Source organism: Solea solea, chromosome 1 (assembly GCF_958295425.1).
Source record: "Solea solea chromosome 1, fSolSol10.1, whole genome shotgun sequence".
NCBI classification, from domain to species: domain Eukaryota; kingdom Metazoa; phylum Chordata; class Actinopteri; order Pleuronectiformes; family Soleidae; genus Solea; species Solea solea.
Genome location: NC_081134.1, coordinates 10,489,265 through 10,508,691, shown reverse-complemented (window position 1 = coordinate 10,508,691; position 19,427 = coordinate 10,489,265). Strand labels below are relative to the sequence as shown.

Here is a 19,427-nt window from a genome sequence, read left to right as displayed (position 1 = left end):
GGAATCCCAGACTGATTGATTTTTGGTGTTTTCTGGTTTTACGTGACTAGAGGAAAGTGTCCCAGTGAGTGTCTGATGGAGGTCCTTCCCTCGCAGAGTCTCCGCCGCCCCCACACTGCATCCCTAACATTTCTATTGCAGCACGTCACAGGGAGAGGGAGAAGTGGCTGCTTTACATTCTTCAGGCCTCGCCGAGAACAATTCCACAGGATGTCCTGCTTTTCCGAGCACACACAGACGCAGCTCTGACGTCAACTGCCCATCCAGCACACACGCACGCACACACACACGCACGCACACACACACGCACACACACACACTCTGCATTCACACTCTCTTCCACATTCCTCTCACCTTGCACACTTTCTCCTGGCATCATCTCCCAGATGTTTCAGTCTGCTGGTATGTTGCACCACTGAGTCTCATGGTTTTCTGAAACAGGCACAGAATTTATCAACAAGAACCCTCACTGACAGACTGAGAAACCATCAAATCGGTGTAAGGCTGTCTAAAAATACAGAGGCACACACACACACACACACACAGATGGAGGAGAGCATTTGTCCATCTGTTTTTCCTTTTTGCTGAAGCAGCAAAGCAGAAAACAAAGTACATTCATGTTTTAAAGTGTAGACAAGCGCCACACCAATATAATCTTTATTAAGAAAATAAGGATTAAAACTCAATGACAAACACAAGATGAGGCTATTCTTCACTTTAAACTGATGTCAGCCATTTTGTAAAGACTGTGACCACGGTGGCAAGATCTTTTTACACACTTTATTTATGTTTCAGATGAGGAGGAGACTCTCAGGCCTCTGAAGCAGCAGAAAACTTTCTGGACTCCTCAAAGATATCCACAAAAACAAACACACTGGTGTAATGCCTGAGAAGAAATGAAAGGGTCAGAGAAGTTTACACACACACACACACACACACACACACACACACACATGTTTAGTGAGTAAATAACCAAAATGCAGGACATTTAAGTTTGTTCTGATCTGAGTTAGATCATTGCGCTCTCATGTCACTTCTGCTAAAGTTCTGGTGGATGAAAAGGTCTTTGTACAGAAACAGGTCCTTCAGCTCGTGTGAACTAAACTCGCTGCCTCAGAATCAGCATCGTCACACTTTTCTGTTATCGTACCAGAACATACTGCACCTCCTGCACTCTGCTGCCGAGGCATTTTCTATTTGTGCCGAGGCATCACACGGGAGTGCACAGTGCAGAGGTGAACTACTACAAATAGCTTTCAGAATAAGGGTATTTGCAAACTTGCTTACAGGTCTGCTAAAAAAAACCCAAACCAAAGATAAGGAACCAAAACAAAACTACAAAGTGGCAGGATTATATCAGGATACACAGAAAATATATTTAAAATTTTAAAATAATAAAGTTCAGTTAAATTAAGTTAAATTAAGGTATTTAGTGTGACCTACCATTACACATGAACAATAGCACTGACTCTCCCAAAACTAGAGTGGAACCTCTTTAATGTTACTGGTAAACATCTGTGTTTCTCCTGCTGAAAATAAGTTTATTCATGTTTTACACACACATGTCATTTACAGTTTGCTAATACACACAAGACCAACTTGACTTCATTGCAATCCAAATGTCAATGATGTCAGGATTTGACAGACATAAAAACAACTTTTATTTTACAACAGTCTGTGCCTTCAACCTGAAATCTACAGTGCAACGCTGCCCCCTAGTGGTGAAGGGTTACATTACACACAATGAAAAAAAACACAGTAAACATTACATTACACACAATGAAAAGAAACACAGTAAATTGAACAGGTTCACATTCATATTTAACTCAATTCTAATTCCACATTAGTGCGCCAACTTTTGACAAAATGATGATAATGATACGATTATCAGTCAATAATCCTGTCAGCAAAGCCATTCATGAACATCTGTACTGACAGTGAATGAACATTGAGTTCCTCCTCCTCCCCACATCAACACCACCACCACCACCATCATCATCATCGTCGTCAGTGCTGGTCACGTGCCTGGTCGGGAGCGGGCGGTGGGTGTGTCTAAGCGCGTGTGGTTTCATTCATAACTCCAGTGTCCTTATGTGAAGCTCAGATGAAAGTATGCAGAGGGAGCCAGGCTGCGTGTGCGCCGCTGCTAACCCACTCAGGCGGGTGAGTGTCACATCAGCACCGGTCAGCCACACACCTGCAGCCGTTACTCTTGCTGTTACTGCCGCTGCTTCATTATGTAACATGTGGGCAGAGATGATGATGAAGATGATGATGGTGATGATGCTTGGGCTCCGGATCATCTGTTTTTAGTGAAGCTGCATGTTCCGTGCGCGGGGATCACCACGCGTGTCCGGTATATGCGTGACTCACGGTTGATTTGTCCCCCCCCCCCCCCCCCCCCCCCCGCCACAGACTGAGAGCAGACGACGCAGGGACAGTGTGGGACAGTCCTGATCGGCGGAAGATGCTGCTGATGCTGATGCTGAGGATGATGATGCTGCTGATGCGGAGCGCTGACGGGTCGCTGTAGTGTGTCCACACAGAGCCGGGAAAACAGCTGCTTCAACACCACCGCTATAGACAGTAAGATATGAACAGCACATCTGGAGCACATCTGCATCCACGCACACGCATATACTGTATGTTCTGCTGCTGCTGGACTTTATGACCAGTGACCTGTAACTGTCTGACAGTCTGTCTGCCAAGGATTAAAGATGTGACATGTAACACGTTTTTAGCGCCAAACACCCACGCGAAACACACGCGCGCGGTTTGGTTTTATATATTTCAGGACCAATCAGTTGGTTTTTTTTGTTGTTTTTTTTTACTCACAAAACAACAGTTTGAGAAGCTCAGCTTTCACTGTTCACTACAACTGGATCATAACAACAACAACAACACAACTGTAGTTATAATAACAATCTACATTACAGCAACAGTAACAGTATTGTAATTTTGTAACAGGGATATATTATTGCAATTATACCAAGTACTAGTCTGCAGGATGACCATCAAGTTTATTATGTGGTAATTATTGTTCTTTTATTCATGAACCTTTGGTAGCTGACAGTGATTCTTATTACCTTATCATTATTTGAAAATAACATGGTATTACTGTAATATTAAGTCTTTATGACCTCACTATTGCCGTATTTTATTAGAGATAAGACAGTATTACAAGATATGGCCTCATATTACATAATCATTACGAAACAATTGCCATGTGGTTACTGTTATGTTAATATTACATTATTCTTATGACCATGGGGGGCACTGTTGTGATTTACTGTCGTCTAAGGTTAAAAAAAAAACAAGAGTGACACTGGTTTGGTGTCAATAACACAACTATAAAGAATGCAATTTAAAGTGTTTCATTGGTATCAATAAAAGTCAAGCTCCCCTACTACAGGGTGGTGAGACAGCCCCCCCCCCCCCCGCCCCCCGCCCCAATTACATTCAGCTTAGGGCCCTATAAAGGCTTGGGCCACCCCTGCCATGAAGATGATTACGATTACCAGATGATTACCATAATTACACAGTCTACACATAAAAATGTAAACAGACTTAGAAATGAAGAAACTCATGTTTTTGACTCAAACCTTTCTGTGAGACTGCGTTTCAAAACTCCAGGTTGAAACAGAAAGGAATAACATCAACTCTTCAAGGACATTTTGTGAAAACCTTGAGTATTGTCAAACATAATGACATTTTCTTTTCACATGAGGTATTTTTAAATTTGTTTTAGCAGCTTGTTATTTAACCAGCATTGAGAAAAACAGTTGGTCGTGAGAGAAACAGACGGGTGTGCAAAAAAAAACTCAGAAACGAATTGAAAGGAGAACAATAAAGGCAGAGTCTATAAAACAAGTCTTTTAGAAACCCTTCACAGTACAGTAGAGTAACAATATGGTAAGAGTGTTGTATTCAGCTACAATTTATTTACAATAATAATGTAAAAAGGGGACATAATAATATGGCTTTACCTTGTTATTTCTATAGTAGTTACCATGTAATAGCTTGGTAATATCAATGTGGAATACAAGAACAGAATAATATGGTAATTACCAAATTCTGAAGGTTTTACACGGACCATAATTGTCGTTACAAAGCTATTACCTGGATATCTCTTTGAAAATGACATCATATTACTCAAATATTATGTCCTTAATACCATTACCTATTATTGTAATAACCGAGCATGGGTATTGTATTAGAGATAAGATGGCAGGTCCGTAATATTATGTCCCGATTATATAATTAATGCAGTGCCATTATCATGTTGTTACTGCAATATTATGTGTTAACACACACACACACACACAGGTGTGAAGCATTGAAGATAAAAGATAAGTGTGTGTGTGTGTGTGTGTGTGTGTGTGTGTTCTTGTATTGGTACCAAAAAAATCATATAAACCACATGGAGTGAGGACATTTTGGGAAAGTGAGGAAATGTTTTAGGTCCTCACTTTAAAGGTGGTTAAGACCTGGTTTTAGGGTTAGAATTTGGCTTAGGTTAAGGGTTATGGTCAGGCATTTAGTTGTGATGGTTAAGGTTAGGGTATTAGGACTAGGCCGGTGTTTCTCAATCCCGGTCCTGCATGTTTTAGATGTTTCCCTGCTCAAACACGCCTGATTATAATAAAAGGGTTGTTATCAGGCTACTGCAGGACTTGCTGATGATGTGACCATTTGAATCAGGTGTGTCAGAGCAGGGAAACATCAAAAACAAGCAGGACTGAGAAACCCTGGACTGGATGAGGGTCCTCGCTGCACAAACATGTGTGTGTGTGTGTGTCTCTGCTGTGAGTGTTCCACTCTCCGGAGCTTAGTCGTCATCAGAGTTATACCTTGAACTGTTTGCGCGAGATATTACATAAAATCGAACTCTCACATGCTGAGCAAGTGTGTGCATGTGTTTGCAGCCTATACGGAAAGACAGTCGTGGAACGATGTTACACAAGCTGCTCTCGGTATAAATAATCATGTGCTGTCAACTCCTCTGTCTCTGTGTGTCTGTTAACGCCGCACTCAGCATCGCTGCACACAGCTGTGCCTATCGTTCACAGATGGAGAGGAGAGTGTATCAAAGGGGATGGTTGGTAATCGCACTGTAATAGTCCACGTCCAGGAGACGTCAGTAAATCTTTTGACACTTTGGAGTCGAGACGCACAGAACTCATACCAGACGACGGTGTATACACGCCGCATCAGTTTGGTGTGTTAAAGGAAATGATGACAGTTGCTTATCGTGTGGAATGCTGTGAACATTGTTGTGTGGCTTTGAAGAGCAAAACTCTAAGAAGAGGAACAAAAAGATTTAATGTAAGATAAGATAAGATAAGATTATACTTTATGGTCTGTGGAAACTGGTGTTTCACATGCTTCAACGATTGTAAAAAAAACTAACCCCCACAACATCTGGACCACATAGATAATCACATGCCGAGTTCTGATGTGACCTGGATTTAGCTTGAGACTGGAGATTTGATTTATTTAAAGGGGCGTTGACTTCAATATAGAATATCAGAATTAACAGCCAAGTGTAATTAGTCAGGACCAGGCCTATTAAACAGCACATGTTAAAAAACTCTGTTTGTGAGGGAACTGCTTTCAGCAGCGGAGTGATTCATGATTCATGACTTGTGTGAACACTGACAGCAGCAGGATGGTGTAGGAAGGATTGACTGAAAATAATCTACACTATCCATGTTTATGGTAATGATGGGAAATGTCACCATGAGCAATAATGAAAGTCACCGATGTCTGTCATGGATTTCGATCGCACAGAGGAGTGAGACGTACCAGGATTTGACGACACAGGCTATACTCTGTCTTTAGGATTGAGTCGCTGATGGTTTTAATATTCCATGAGCTGTTTTGACAGCAAAATGTTTCAACTTCACCAGAAAATCACAAAATCTCAAAAATCAGAAAGCAGGAGTAGCTCTGCCTGACCTGCTGCACTTTCTCCCATCCTCTGCAGGGTTCACCCACGCTGACCTGGACCATGAGCAATGATTTACCTGTTTTGAAAAGTCTGACTGAAAACTCCACTGTGAGTACGACTGCACCCCCATCAACACACACCATTTTTGGAATAATTCTCATCAGCTTTATAAATGCTGCTAATCCAAAGGTTTAGCTTTGTGATTACCTGTTTCATGTATTTTATTTATATCACAACACTGAAATTCCCCCACACCCCCCACATGTATTCTAGTTCTTTGTTGGGGATCTGGTTAGTGAGTTATACGCTATTTAAGTTAAAAAAAAATTTTAAAAAGAAAAAGAAAAAAAGAGAGAAAATCTATATAAAGACACATATCTGTTCTATTAGTCATTGCCGAGGGTTACTGTTTACTGTTTCATGTATTTAATACTTTGTTTACATATTATTTACACAATATTTTATATGAGTGCAACTTTGTGTGTCAATTTATATCAAATGAATATGTTTTATTAGCTGGAGGAGAAAAGAAAATAAGCCAAAAATATTATCGGGAAAAAGGTCTGCATCAAACGTCGGGCATCGTTTGCCCTGATATCTGAAGATTGACATCAACCACAGAGAAACCTGTCAGTCAACTCAACACTATTTGACACATCAGAAAACAAACTAATAATAAGCAAGACCATAAAAGACATCACAGAATCACGCATACACCCGCACTACTCACACAGTTTTTCTTGGTTTTCCTCATCACTCATTTGACCATCCCTGAAAGAAAGAAAGTTTATGAGGGTATGAAACAATGTTTTCTGTGCTGTTTAGAAAAGACGATAAAGAAAAAAAAGAGATCTCCTCACCTCTGAAACCACGACTGTAGCTGTATGTGTGGACGCAGTATTAAACACCAGATCCTTCTAATAGGATCCAGGTGCACAAGATACCTGGTCTTCCACTGGAGGTGACCTGTACGTTTATCAAAAAGGGGTTTGCACAGGGGCCAAAAACCTTCAGGATCTGTCTATAATCCAGGACTGTAGAGTGTGAGGGACACGGGGGACATGTGAGCCAGCAGCAGCAGTGATTATCTGACAGTTACAGCTGTTTGTGCAGGGGGAGAATTGACTGGGATTTGCTTGGACTGAGTGTGTTAGAAACATGTCCTGAAGACTGACGAGAGCCTGAACTGCTCCAGCTGATTGATGGTGTTGTTCTTGCTGTTTGTAAAAAAAAAAAAAACATATACCCACTGTTGTGGAAGTTCCCTCTGCTGCTGATGAGGAATGAAATAGAGACTTTTGCCGACCGACAAGGTTTTATTTTCTTTGCAAAGAAAAGGTCAATCAACACGTGAACAGTTAAAGAAAAATCCCGAATACTAATACCTGAGGAACACCCCTCAGCATATGTTTCACATCCCTTTGTCTGTTGCAGGGGCCGCCCCCTCCCCAGAGAGTTTTCACACCCATTTGTCTAATTGGTGCCGACCCCCCGTGGTTGTATCTTACACCTGGGATGTCCTGCAGGGTCTTGTATTTAGGTGTAAAGTTGAGTCTAGCCCTCACACAAAGGAACCTGGTATCTTGTGTTAGGAACGGGGGGGAAGTTGGGCGTCTCTAGTGGTTGAAACAAAGAGATTGAAATTACCATTAAGTGACAGAGGCTCGGTCAAATTCTCACTGTGAATATGTATGTTTACGCTGGGTGGGTCACTCACTCATCCACTCACTCACTCACTCACTCACTAAAAAAGCATTTAACCCGCTGACGCTACTGTGTGTATTGCTTTGCTAGTGTAATGTTCCTGTTGCCTCATTCTGTCTTAAGTTAAAATGCATCACTTCCTGTGTGCAGCACGGGAATGTTGCCAGTTCTAAACACAAATAGGCATACTGTGCAACACACATAAACACACTCACTCAGAGAGAGTCATGTGGAGCTGATAGAATAGATCGGCATTGTGTGAACAAACATGTGTCTATGGTTAAAAGTCATGCACACACACACACACACACACACGGTTCAAACAACTGAATCTCCCCATAGGCTTAAACTGAATGTACTCTACCACAGCATCTAATGAATATAGGAATGGACTCTGTCTATATGTGACAAGGTGCTTAGTTTAACACGTTTTGCCCTGAGGGAGGTTTGAGGTGGAATGAAAAGGGAGAAGAAAAAAAAAACCCGTTTTAGTCTCCCTTACACACTTAATCCTCCTCCTCCTCCTCCTCCATTGGTTTTATAAGCAGAAAACAACAGCTTTTTCTTTTCAACAGCACTCACTTCCTCTGAGCAGCCACTTGCATTGTAGCTGTAACTGTTTGATCCGTCCCATGGAGGCACGTTTACAAGCAGAGTCGCCATATAATCAGCTGCGTTTGCCGTTTCTCTCACACATAAGATCACTTTTCTGATGCACCTCCACATCTGACATTTTTCTGGCCTCGCTCATCATTTCCCTTGTGCACCTGTTACTGCTCTAATGATTCTGATTAAGCAGAATATACTGGTTGAGTCACTTTTTAATCAAAATAACAGGTTTTTTTTTTGTCTTTTTGGCCTATGACTCATAGACTGCGGAGCAATATGTCTTACTATGCCTCCACTACTGGTCAGACAAAACACTGAAATGAACATTTTACATATAATAATGTTTATTTGGACAATAATGGACAGGTTAATCCTTCAAAATATTATTAGTTCCAATCTAATTCAATCTTTAAAAATGCTTACTTCAAAGAGATTTGCCATTATTGCTGTTATGTGACCACAACACACACACACACACACGTCTGCCATGTCAAGCAAAAAGAAAAAAAAAAAGGAAAACAGTTGAGTGTCATCTTGTTGAGTCATGTTGTGGGGCTTTATTTCGTCCTGTGTGGAAATAAAAAAATTTGTTACACAACTATGTTTTTTTAAAACGGCTGATTAAAGGTGGTATTAGGAATATGTAAAAACATTATATATGTCTATATATATATGATATATTCCCTGACAAAGTGTATGAAAGAAAGGGAGGTAGAGAGAGAGAGAAAGAGAGAGCAGTATCCACATTGGCATCTGTCTTCAATTTCCCCTCATCGTTCAGCCATCGACATTTTTAACTCATCTCCACTCCACAAACCCTTGTATTTAATCTCCTCTGGTCAAGACCTTTTTGGAACAGTTTTAGGTTCAGTGATGTTTGGCATTTCCAACCCATAGCTGCAGCTCGGTGTGGTAACTCTGCTTGAAACCCTTGTGTTGTAGTGTGCTACGAGCTGCATTAGAGGGAGGGTGAGTGCAACAGACCAAAACATCAAACCTTAGTACAAACAGAGTTTGTGGCTAACAAAATTGACTTTGTATATTACCTGGCTGCTGCATCGTTATCAGTGAGGCCAGTATTTACATTCACCATATTTCCTTCATTTCTGATGACAACAGAATACATTTCTTCCATATAGCACATTTGAGGCTATTAGATAAATTCATGATTCACATTTATTAGCTGATTAGTTCTTCTTCAGCAAGAAGACGACCCAGTGGTTGTTTGTCTCTATGTGACCCTGCGATGGACTGGTGTCAATTTCCCCTCATCTTTTGCCTTATGTTAAGCCTCATGTGGAGGATTAAGCGGTACACGGTGGTCCACAGGCTAAAAGGACTGTCTCGTGTGATATTGGTATCAGTAGATACTCAAGATTCTGATACCCGCATCGGTATCAGACAGCAAAAAAAAGCGGTATGAAGCCATTTCGTCATATAGATGATCATCAGCAGGCTTTTGCCGTCTGCCACTGCTGTTAAGGTCATTGTAAGGTAAAGGTCAGGTCTGTTCGTCCACTCAATTATTTCCTCAAAAGCGGCACAAACATTGACGGCCTTTCACGTTTATATTTCACAATGCCAAATATTGAAAGAGATGAATATTCCGACTGTGGCAGAGAAAATTGCCCAATTATTTTTTCTCTCTTTTGAAACTGACATCATAAGAAGAGCCGGGAAAGTCTGGTGTGGGGATTGCACATGTGCGTCTGCATCCGCCACCGCCTCCTCCTCCTCCATTTTCCATTTTTAGCCTGCGGAGGCCTCATTTCCCTCTCATTGAGAAGAGCTGGAAAATTGAATTAAGGGTCTCGCTGACGTTTCGATTAGCATCCTCAGGCTCACTCAGCCAAGACTGAGAGGATTAATCAGAGAGAGTGGGGAAGAGAGCAGTTGTGTTATCTCTGTGTGTGTGTGTGTGTGTGTGTGAGAGCAGATGCAGGATGTATATGAATGTGTGTGTGTGGATAAGAATCACTGTGAGGAGGAAAGAACTTAAGAGAGTTTTTGAGTGTTAATTCCTCTTCTTATTCAATATTCCAGCGCCTCGCTGACAGCATAATGCAACAATTACTATGAGGCTTTAAGAGAGAAGAATCAATTACTGTCCCGGGCAACAAAACACAAACACTGACACGCAATCCTCCACCTTATTGTGTTAATAAGTGAATGATTTATGAGCTTCTGCTACTGTAGACCTTCTGAACCAAAGCAATGGCAAGGAATTTAAGGTTGAGAGACTCAGTGGATAACAGCGAACTGTGAGGACAAGGATCTGTGTGATATGGCTGACATTTGCAGAGGGCACTGTTGATACTAACAGTACTGCATTTAATCTTAAAGTTTCATTTTTGTCAGTGAGTTTAACTCCTCTATTGGTTTTGTTGTGTTCACTGGAGGAATGGGAGTTCGGTAGGAAGGATTGGTGAGGTGGTAAACACTCTTTTTACAGAGTGTTTGACCTTAACTTGATTGTTCAGTAGTCACAGATAGTAGGAGACAAAGGGGAGTTCCAGAGGGAGTAGGCAGCCATGATGAAAAGACATATTCTGCATCCTTTAAAGGAAAAATGTGCTCTGTCAAGCAGGGACCTGAATGAGGGAGCATTTGTGTCCTTACACCAGCAACAAAGGGGTGAGCGGGGGTGTTGTGGGAGGCCGAGGAACAACACAAAAACACTCAACTTCCTCAAGTCTCAAAAATAGCCACAGAACCACTGACTGGATAACAAAAGGAGGACAGAAATGGATTCAAGAATGGACAAAGGCCAAAATAGCAAACAAACCAATCTAACTAGACAGTAAACACCTCTTACCTGACAATTCTCAAAATCAAAGTACAGCAAATGACCTCCCCAACTAAACATAAACAGGAGAAAATGGAGTCATGAGTCACAAGACTGTGGCTGGCTGGTCTGACGTAAGCTGAGTGATTACCCTTACGTCCAGCGCTCCATCTTGCCGGGTTACAAGGCAAGATGCACATCTATTTGCACATCTGGGAAAGGAAAACTAACGGGTTATGGTCAGTGAGGACAATGCACCGTCAAACAGCTTTTTTCTGAAACTTTCTGTGGTCACGTCTTTGTGTTTCCAGTCACACTGGAACCTATTAGCAGCCTGCCATTTGACAATGGTTAGCCGCAAAAGTTATCAATTTACAATATCAAATGACAATATAAACATTGAGAAGCTATGCTCTCAACATACAGAGGACAGCAGAAGTAATGTACATGTCTGAATCAACCCACCCTCTGGTTAAATCCCTTTAAAGCGTTTAAAAGTAAGATGTTTTGAATCCAGTCTGACCTTTTAACCCTGCCTGTCTGTGAGCCCTTTGGTTTAACATCAAAGGAATCCTGTGCATCGCTCATGTGATGATCACAGCCCTCACTGTGCTCCTCACGAGGCCTTTGATCTTTTTGAAAATGGATGCAACGCGCCCTTCCGTTCTTTACAGAAAGCCCATAATAAAGAGGAGAGCGAACCCAATGAAAGTCCAGGTCCAGCAGTGAGCAACAGACCTTTATATAATTACATAATAAATCGGTTACCCATGGTTATTCTGTGGTCTTGCATCTTCTGCTTTCATGGAATAAAAAAGTCTATTTTTAAAAAAATAGATTAAACCAAGCGGCTCAATAGCTGAACTGATTTTGACGTTATGGTACTGCGTTACAACATTAAGATGGCGTTATAGAATAACTTATTTATCTAAGTTGTTAAATAAGCAAAGATGAATGTGGTGTTGATGACTTTTTACAGCACAGCAGTTTGATAATTAAAAAAAACATCGAATGCACGTCAGTGAATGACCAATAAACTAAAGTTACCTTACTAAGTAACCATTTGACAGTACAATTGAATGAGAATCAAATTCTGCATTCAAAATGATAGAAATCATGCCGGTGTTGTGTTGATATTGTTGATATTATATTGCACGTTGTTGTGCTTTTCCCAACTCTTTCACTGCAGCACAGTACTTGACTAAACTAACCTGCTTTTGTGGTTGCACCCGTCAGGATGTGCCTGTGTCGGCAGGCCAGGTGGAGAACTATGTGTTGCTGCTGGTGCTGCTGAGTGTTTTTGCCGGGGCAACGCTGGTCCTGCTCTCCCTGCTGCTCCTCTTCTGCCACTGCTGCTGCATGGGCGGACGTCGCTACTCCAGGTGGGTGCTGCTTTCTGAGCGTCTCATCATCTGCACAGGGCTGGCAGCAGCCGGAGGATTACAGGAGGAGAGTGATTATGACAGCAGTGGATTAAAGCGCTTGTGAATATGACACTGAAAGATGGGAAGTGTTTGTGAAAGAGCAAACAGTGTTACAGTCCATACATAGCCACTTTTGTATGTATGTATAGGACATTGACTAAAGTGGCAGGAGTTAAACACATTAGAGACAACAAGCAGTTGATAGGTGTACCTAATAAAATGGCGAGTGAGAGTTTTACATATTTTCTTCCATCAGAGCCAGCGATGACCCTGAGAAGACAAACACCACTTATGCTGAGGATTCTCAACCCACCCAAGGTCAGAGCTGTATGCTTTCTCATTTGATGTTCCGGCCCACTGTCGTCACTTACTCTGACTTATTAATTTTTTTTTGTCCACCTCCTCTTCTTCACTCAGAGATCACCCTCCGTCTGGATGAATCAGATGCTCTCTCAGCTTCCAGCTGTCATGATGGAGAGTCAGAGCGATTCGTCTCCACTGGGTCTACCGGTCGCCGAGTCTCCTTCAACGAATCTGCACTTTACGAACAAGAGAAGACGACTCAGGACAAAGGACGCAGGTACAGTTTGTCTGGGATAAATGTGCAGTTTTACAGCATATTCAGTTTATTCAGTAAACAAGTGACCATTTCCTCCTTCTCATCAGGTACACTCTGACTGAAGGAGACTTCCACCATCTGAAAAAAGCCAGACTGACTCATCTTCACCTGCCTCCAGCCCCATGTGACCTCAAGATCCTCACCATCATGGAATGTGACTCAGCAGACAGCAGCATCGTTGACATCAGTGAGACTGCAGCTCCAAAGCTGCCCCTCACTATCTACCAGGTCTGTGTGGCTGAATAACCCAAGCTGATTTTTAATTATATTCAAACAAGAGATGTACGTTGAAAGGACACCCCCTTGAGAGGTATCATCTCATTTTCTCATTTCATTTCTGTTACACGTGTGATGTTTCTTTCACCAGCCCATTGACAGAAGAGTCCCTGAGTGGCTGGGACAGAGCCTCAGTGGAGGTCTGCCAGGAGACCCGCACCACTCCATCATCCTGGACCAGGGACTCAGACAGCTCTCATCCACTATGAAAACACTGCACACACGGTCACAGACAGTGAGTTTCACCTTCTCAAAATGGCCATTCAACAGTTGGCGTCCATGTAAAACAATGTCTGACGGCAGCTTGGTCCAAACTGAAATGTCTCTCAATCTGTTCGTTGGTGGCTTTGAAATCATTCATGGGGCTGCTTGCAAAAGGCAGTTTTAAACCGAGGCACTTGTCTGGTTGTGCTTCTGTCTCGTCTGTCTTTACTAAGTAACCTAACCTAGGAGCTGCTGAGGTGACTAAAGCTGCAACTACTGAATTAATTGACAAATTAAAGAAAAAACAAAACAAAACAAAGACAGTAGATTGCCAGTGCTGCTTTTCTCTCATTCCTGCTTTGCTGTTTAAAATGTATGTGGAGACAAACCTGCTGTGTCTGGGTTAATCCCATCAACTGTAAAAGGATCTTTGTCTCTTTTGACAAAGACCAGATTGTCATACTTCTTTGTTTTAAGTATCAACAAACGCGGTGAAAGCGCTTGCCGCATTCCAAACAGTTGAGATATTTTTTTTATCTCAGTGTAATGGAGACGTGCCCAGAAAAACAGGCGTATCCATGACCACGTGGATCCATTGTGCGTCTCCAAGGAAAATAATAATAGTTGCCCCCGGGGCCGCCTTTTAGCTCGGGACCTCCGGCAATTCCCTGTTTTGCTTGCCCTGTTGGAACACCTCTGGGTCATACTCCATCCCAGACTTTGATGATCCCAAGAAAATTAGATATTTCTTGCATTTCTGGTCTTAGAAACAAGTAAAAATAATTACAGTGAATTGTGTTCCGGATCCATGATCCCCTCACTGAACTGCTAATTAACTTTTTTTGATGCTATGATTTAACCCGACTCCCTCAATATAACATATATATAATATTGTTGCTAATAGAGCAACAATATTACAGTTTGTCCGAAATGCCTGTGAAAACACATTTGCTAAATGCCTTTAACTGATTAAATTGAAATTGAAATTGAAGATTCAGTAAACCTGACCTCTGACTGGAGAAAGCCTGGTTCTTCATCGTGGATTGATTCCCACAAATCACATATAAAATGTGAAAAGGTTGTGGCATCAACTGAGCTTTAACTGCCCTTCAGTGTCTTATCATCTCCCACTATCATCCTCTCTTTTCATCCCCTCTGTCAGATGGAGGCTATCGGGGACAGGGGAGAGGCTGAGAGCGACAGGGCTATGAGAGGAGAGTTGACTCAAGCTTTGGGGCAGACTTCAGTTCTACATTTCTTCTCTAAACTGCGGCGCCATGCTAGTCTGGAGGGGGCAGGGCCTTACTTCAGGAGGTGGAAGTTTGACAGCAGTCACCGGGCTGCCAGTCTGGACGCCAAAGGTCAGGATAAATGTCATAAATGGCTTAAGTAAAGCTGCTTTTTTTTTTGCCTAATATCTAACACTGCAATTGAAAAACATTTTGTTTTCATGTGAATTAGCATCGCCAAAGAGAAGGCCCTTCCAGAGACAGAGAGCAGCAAGTGAAACCACCGATCACACAGAGGATGAGGCTTTATCTCTACAAGATGAGGTCATTGAATCTTTGCCAAACACACCTATCCAGACTAGTGGCCTACAATCCCTCTCTGCAGAGTCTCTGTCTCACCACTCAACTGCACCCACATCCTCAGTCTTCCTCAGCAGGTACTGTGCAGTATAATCCTTCCCATAACCTCATGACTTGCAACATAAATAATTCTCACACTTACTGATGATTATGACTGTTCTCCATGTATGCAGGCTAACACTGGAGGCCATGGTGGAGGTGGGTGGTAGTAGCACCAGGAGAGAGGAACCATGTTTTCCAAAAGATGACATTCAAGCCCAGAGACGAGAGGAGGCAACAACCAATGGCATGGAAGTAGAAGGTGAAACAAAACTAGGAGCATTTGAAAGAATGGAAGCAGTGGCAGACAAGTTAGAATGTACAGATGATGACTTATTTGGGGCACAACAAGAAGCTGCCCTTCAGGGACGGTTTGAAGACAAGTTATGGGAAACTAAGGATACAAAAACAGACGACATGGCGGCAGATCTCAGGAAAAAGAATGAGGCAGAGGAGAATGACGAAGAAGATGCAGTGTTGGGAGCTGAAGCCCGGCAGAGGGCTGACTCTGGCTCGTCTCTTTCCTTCATGATTCGCCAGGAGAGCTCGGAGCTCCCTACTTCCTTGTACAGAGACATTTGGAGCCTGCGTGCCTCACTCGAGCAATATGCCTCCTCTGACCAGAGCAGCACTGACCGCGAGTCTATCCGCAGTGATGCTGACAGCGTCTCATCTTTTGGATGTACAGGAACTCGTTCTGGCCTGGACAGCTGCTTGTCCCAAGACCTGGATGATGATCCTGAGGGAGAAGGGGAGGGAGAGGTGCTGGAGGGAGGAATGAGAGGGGCATCAGGTGGAAACAGCGAGATGGGAAATGGAGCTGGAGGAGAGAGTGAGGCAAGTACCCGGAAGCTCCTTCAGATGGACAGTGGGTATGCCTCGATTGAAGCTCCATCCAGGGCCCCTGAGGAGATGCGGCTGTTTGGGACTCCAGGAGCCCAAAGAGGAAAGACAGCATCAGAGAGACGATTGTTCTTCACTAGCTCTGGAAGAAAAGGTTCAGTGTGTGAGAGCATCGAGGCCAAACTGTTTCAGGAGGAGCTGGAGGATGAGGTGACAAAAAACACAGAGACAGGAGAGAAAGTAAAGGATAAATCCCACACTGGCAGCCAGGTGCATGTCCTTCAAGAACAACATCATCCTCTGAAATCCCCTCACAAACCACCAAACTCACATTCACAGCTGGTGACTTCCCCAATAAAGCCAATCTCACATCCCTCTAGTCCTCACAGGCCTCGCCTACGCCGCCGTGACTACAGCATTGATGAAAAGACAGATGCACTTTTCAATGAGTTCCTTCGTCATGATCCCCGGTTCGACCAGCAGGATTCTCCTCTGCGCTCCAGGCACCGGTCCAGAGTTCACCTCCGGAAACAATGGCAGAGACACAAACAATACAGTGACCCAGGGTCAAGCACTGGGGGTAGGTACTCCCCATCTTTAGAGAGGCAGAGGTTTACTCCGCTGAGAAGGGGTGACAGTGCGGGTTACCCCCTGGACACCAAATACCACAGCACGCTCTCACGCATCGCAAGTGCTGCAGATGAAGAAGCCAGCGAGGTTGCCGACTGTGAAGAACCAGCCAGGGGGAGCACAGAGATCAAAGATCCACCAAGTGAAGGAGCTGCTGGGCATGTCATCGAAGGCGAAGCCAAAAAAAAAACTGAAGACACTGTTGCGAGAAAGAGCAGCTCTAGTTGTGCAGCGTCAGGTGGGGAGGGCGATGGCTGCCAAGACTCTACAAACAAGCACACAGAAAGCACAAGTGGCCAGTCTTTGACTTCTGTGACTGCACAAACAAGTCACATGGATCCAAGAGGCAGCAACAAGAACAACAACCGCAGTCAGTCTATCCTATCAGAGGCAGAAGGAAGTCTGTCAGATAAGCTGGCTGTTTCGGTGGAAGAGAGGCTCTATGGTGGCCTGCGCAGTGCAGAGAAGCTCAGCCAGGGAGGATCAGAGCAGGTGCTTACTGTGTCTCACACAGCCTCGTCTGGCTTCAGTCCCATATAACGCCTTCAAAATGCCGTCGGATTCATTTCAGATCCAATGTGTGGACCATGGACTTGGAGATAAATGATCTACAGCAGTTCACACATCATCATTTGTTAAATAGTGACTCGGTTCAGTCTCTGTGTTTTACATTAGGACAATTCTTACAAATAAATACAGTCTGACATCTGATGCATCATCTCACACACACACCTCAATTTCCACTGTGACACAATGTGACATGTGAGGTCCCTTTTTAGAACTAACTATTCTTAAAATCAAATGCATCTTCACATAGTTTTCAAAAACATAGCTCCATCTTTAGAAAAACTGAATATTTTCCAGACTTAACTGTGAATTTTCAGCATGCTATTGTACGTCCAGAAAAAAGGTGTATATGTATACTGTACATTTTTAACTGAAAAAAACAAAAACAAAAAGCACTTTGATGTGAAGAATGATAACGATTGCTCTTCTGTCACCCATTTATCTCATTTCTATACTATATCCTCCTCAAGTGTCCTTGTCTCAATCACCATGAGGGTACATGTGTATGTGAGAGCGTTGGTGTCTGTATTTAATGTTAGATTAAAAATAATGCTGACCATGTTAAACAAAGAACAGAATTTTAAACTTGTTTTGTGATCGCAGCCTTCTTTCTCATTAGATCAGATCTACAGATTATCATATTTGGAGGGGAAAACACATGGGATATCCAGATTTGTGCTCAGTGTCTAATGTAACTTGGCTAAAGTGAATCCTCACTGCTGGCAATAGCACTTTATTCACCACAGAAAAAGTAGGCGACTTCCAAGAACGCACTTTCTGAGTGAAGTTATGCTCAAAAAACAAAAACCTGTAGGTGTCATGTCACTGGTGCCACTTCACTTAAGGCTAAGTATGGAAGGATAGGAAAGATATTTGGAGACATTTGATTTTGTCTTTTTCTAGAAAACATTTGTTGGCAACAAAAAATACTGAAAATGTTAGGTATGTAAAGATTCCATGATTATTCAATTCACCAAGAAAAGTCTTTTAACTTTCATAAAGACATGTTATCCTCTACATTGTAGAGCCTTTCGGTGAACAGCATGGTATTATTCTTCAGTCGGAGGAAGACTAAAGCTGTGGCCATCGAGTTCATTTATTGTGGCTCTTTTTTTTTTAGGCTTAATGATTTAATGATTTAGTTCAGACAAGAGCTTTTGATGTAAAACTAGGCTGCCCTGAATTCGCCTCTAAGGAAAATCAGCAACCAAATAGTGAATTCCGAATTGTGAAAACGAAAATGACCCATTCATGTTATGCAGACCGAGTGATTTAATGTTGCAGCTTCTCTGGTCAAATGTGATGTGTTATAGGATCTCAGAAAACCAACAGCTTTCTTTCCTCTCTATGTGCAGATTTTTGTTGCGTGAAGAATGTCACCAGCGAGGCTGTGACGGCAGGTTTTACTTCGGTTTGAACCATATCACACGTGTTGATTTATCAAAATCCATTATGTTGTTATGTGACTCATAAAACCCTGTGGTGTCAAATTTGAATGACGTGGGGGCCAATGAGCTCAAAATGACCACACAATATTCCACCGCGATATCGCAATAAAGATATTCATGATATTTCACAGTAAAACTGCTTGTTTTCATATGGTACGAGGTGCACTTCACAATAAAAACCCATTTATGATGCAAAACAAATCTGTTACAACAGCAAAAACAGGGAAATAACACTAAATGTGGATTGTAATACATTTAATACTGTGATAATTACAACTAAATGTATTATTACCATTAGAAAAAATTCACTCACTCAGGTCATGGGACATGTTTTCATGATAACGGATTAAAGGGTGGGCTGCATGTGGCCCGCGAGCCGCCAGTTTGACACCTCTGATATAAACACCAGTGTCACATAATAACACTGATGAAATGATTCCGCAGGCGCCCCTTTCTTCTCGCCATGCTGGCGTCATACGGAGAACCTCGATGTAGACTTTTCTGACGTGGGGAGAGCTGCTCTTCTCTTTCTCTCCCTCACTCACTCCCTCCCTCCCTCAGTGTGTGGTGACTCACCTGGCAGATAGATCTCTGATCTATTCCCAGCGAGGAGCTGATGATGGGCCTGACTGCACAAGACGGGGGCAGAGCTCCTGCTGATGTGATCGGCACATTAAAGAGAGTCGCAGGAACACAGACCGGGGTGATTGTGATGACACACCTCCCGTAGCTGACAATCA

The 19,427-nt window shown here is 42.7% G+C and overlaps 1 protein-coding gene and 1 long non-coding RNA gene across 3 annotated transcripts; one reads left to right on the top strand and one right to left on the bottom strand.

Annotated features, from left to right (window-relative positions):
- The first annotated feature begins 2,503 nt into the window (after window positions 1–2,503).
- LOC131469761 (voltage-dependent calcium channel beta subunit-associated regulatory protein) lies at window positions 2,504–18,125 on the top strand. Of its 2 annotated transcripts, XM_058645070.1 has the most exons (10): window positions 2,504–2,586; window positions 5,987–6,058; window positions 12,285–12,430; window positions 12,729–12,790; window positions 12,890–13,052; window positions 13,139–13,319; window positions 13,459–13,602; window positions 14,734–14,932; window positions 15,033–15,237; window positions 15,334–18,125. In XM_058645070.1, the coding sequence occupies exons 2-10, from the start codon at window positions 6,011–6,013 to the stop codon at window positions 17,210–17,212; spliced, it is 3,027 nt and encodes a 1,008-aa protein (XP_058501053.1). In that variant the 5' UTR covers window positions 2,504–2,586; window positions 5,987–6,010; the 3' UTR covers window positions 17,213–18,125. The 2 variants fall into 2 exon arrangements, with proteins under 2 accessions (XP_058501053.1, XP_058501063.1); XM_058645080.1 differs by lacking the exons at window positions 2,504–2,586; window positions 5,987–6,058 and adding an exon at window positions 11,792–11,929.
- On the bottom strand, window positions 2,515–7,697 carry LOC131469772 (uncharacterized). Its single transcript, XR_009241837.1, has 3 exons — window positions 6,811–7,697; window positions 6,681–6,721; window positions 2,515–2,577 (listed from the first exon to the last, which is right to left on the bottom strand). It is a non-coding gene; the product is annotated as an uncharacterized LOC131469772 (long non-coding RNA).
- Window positions 18,126–19,427: the final 1,302 nt, after the last annotated feature.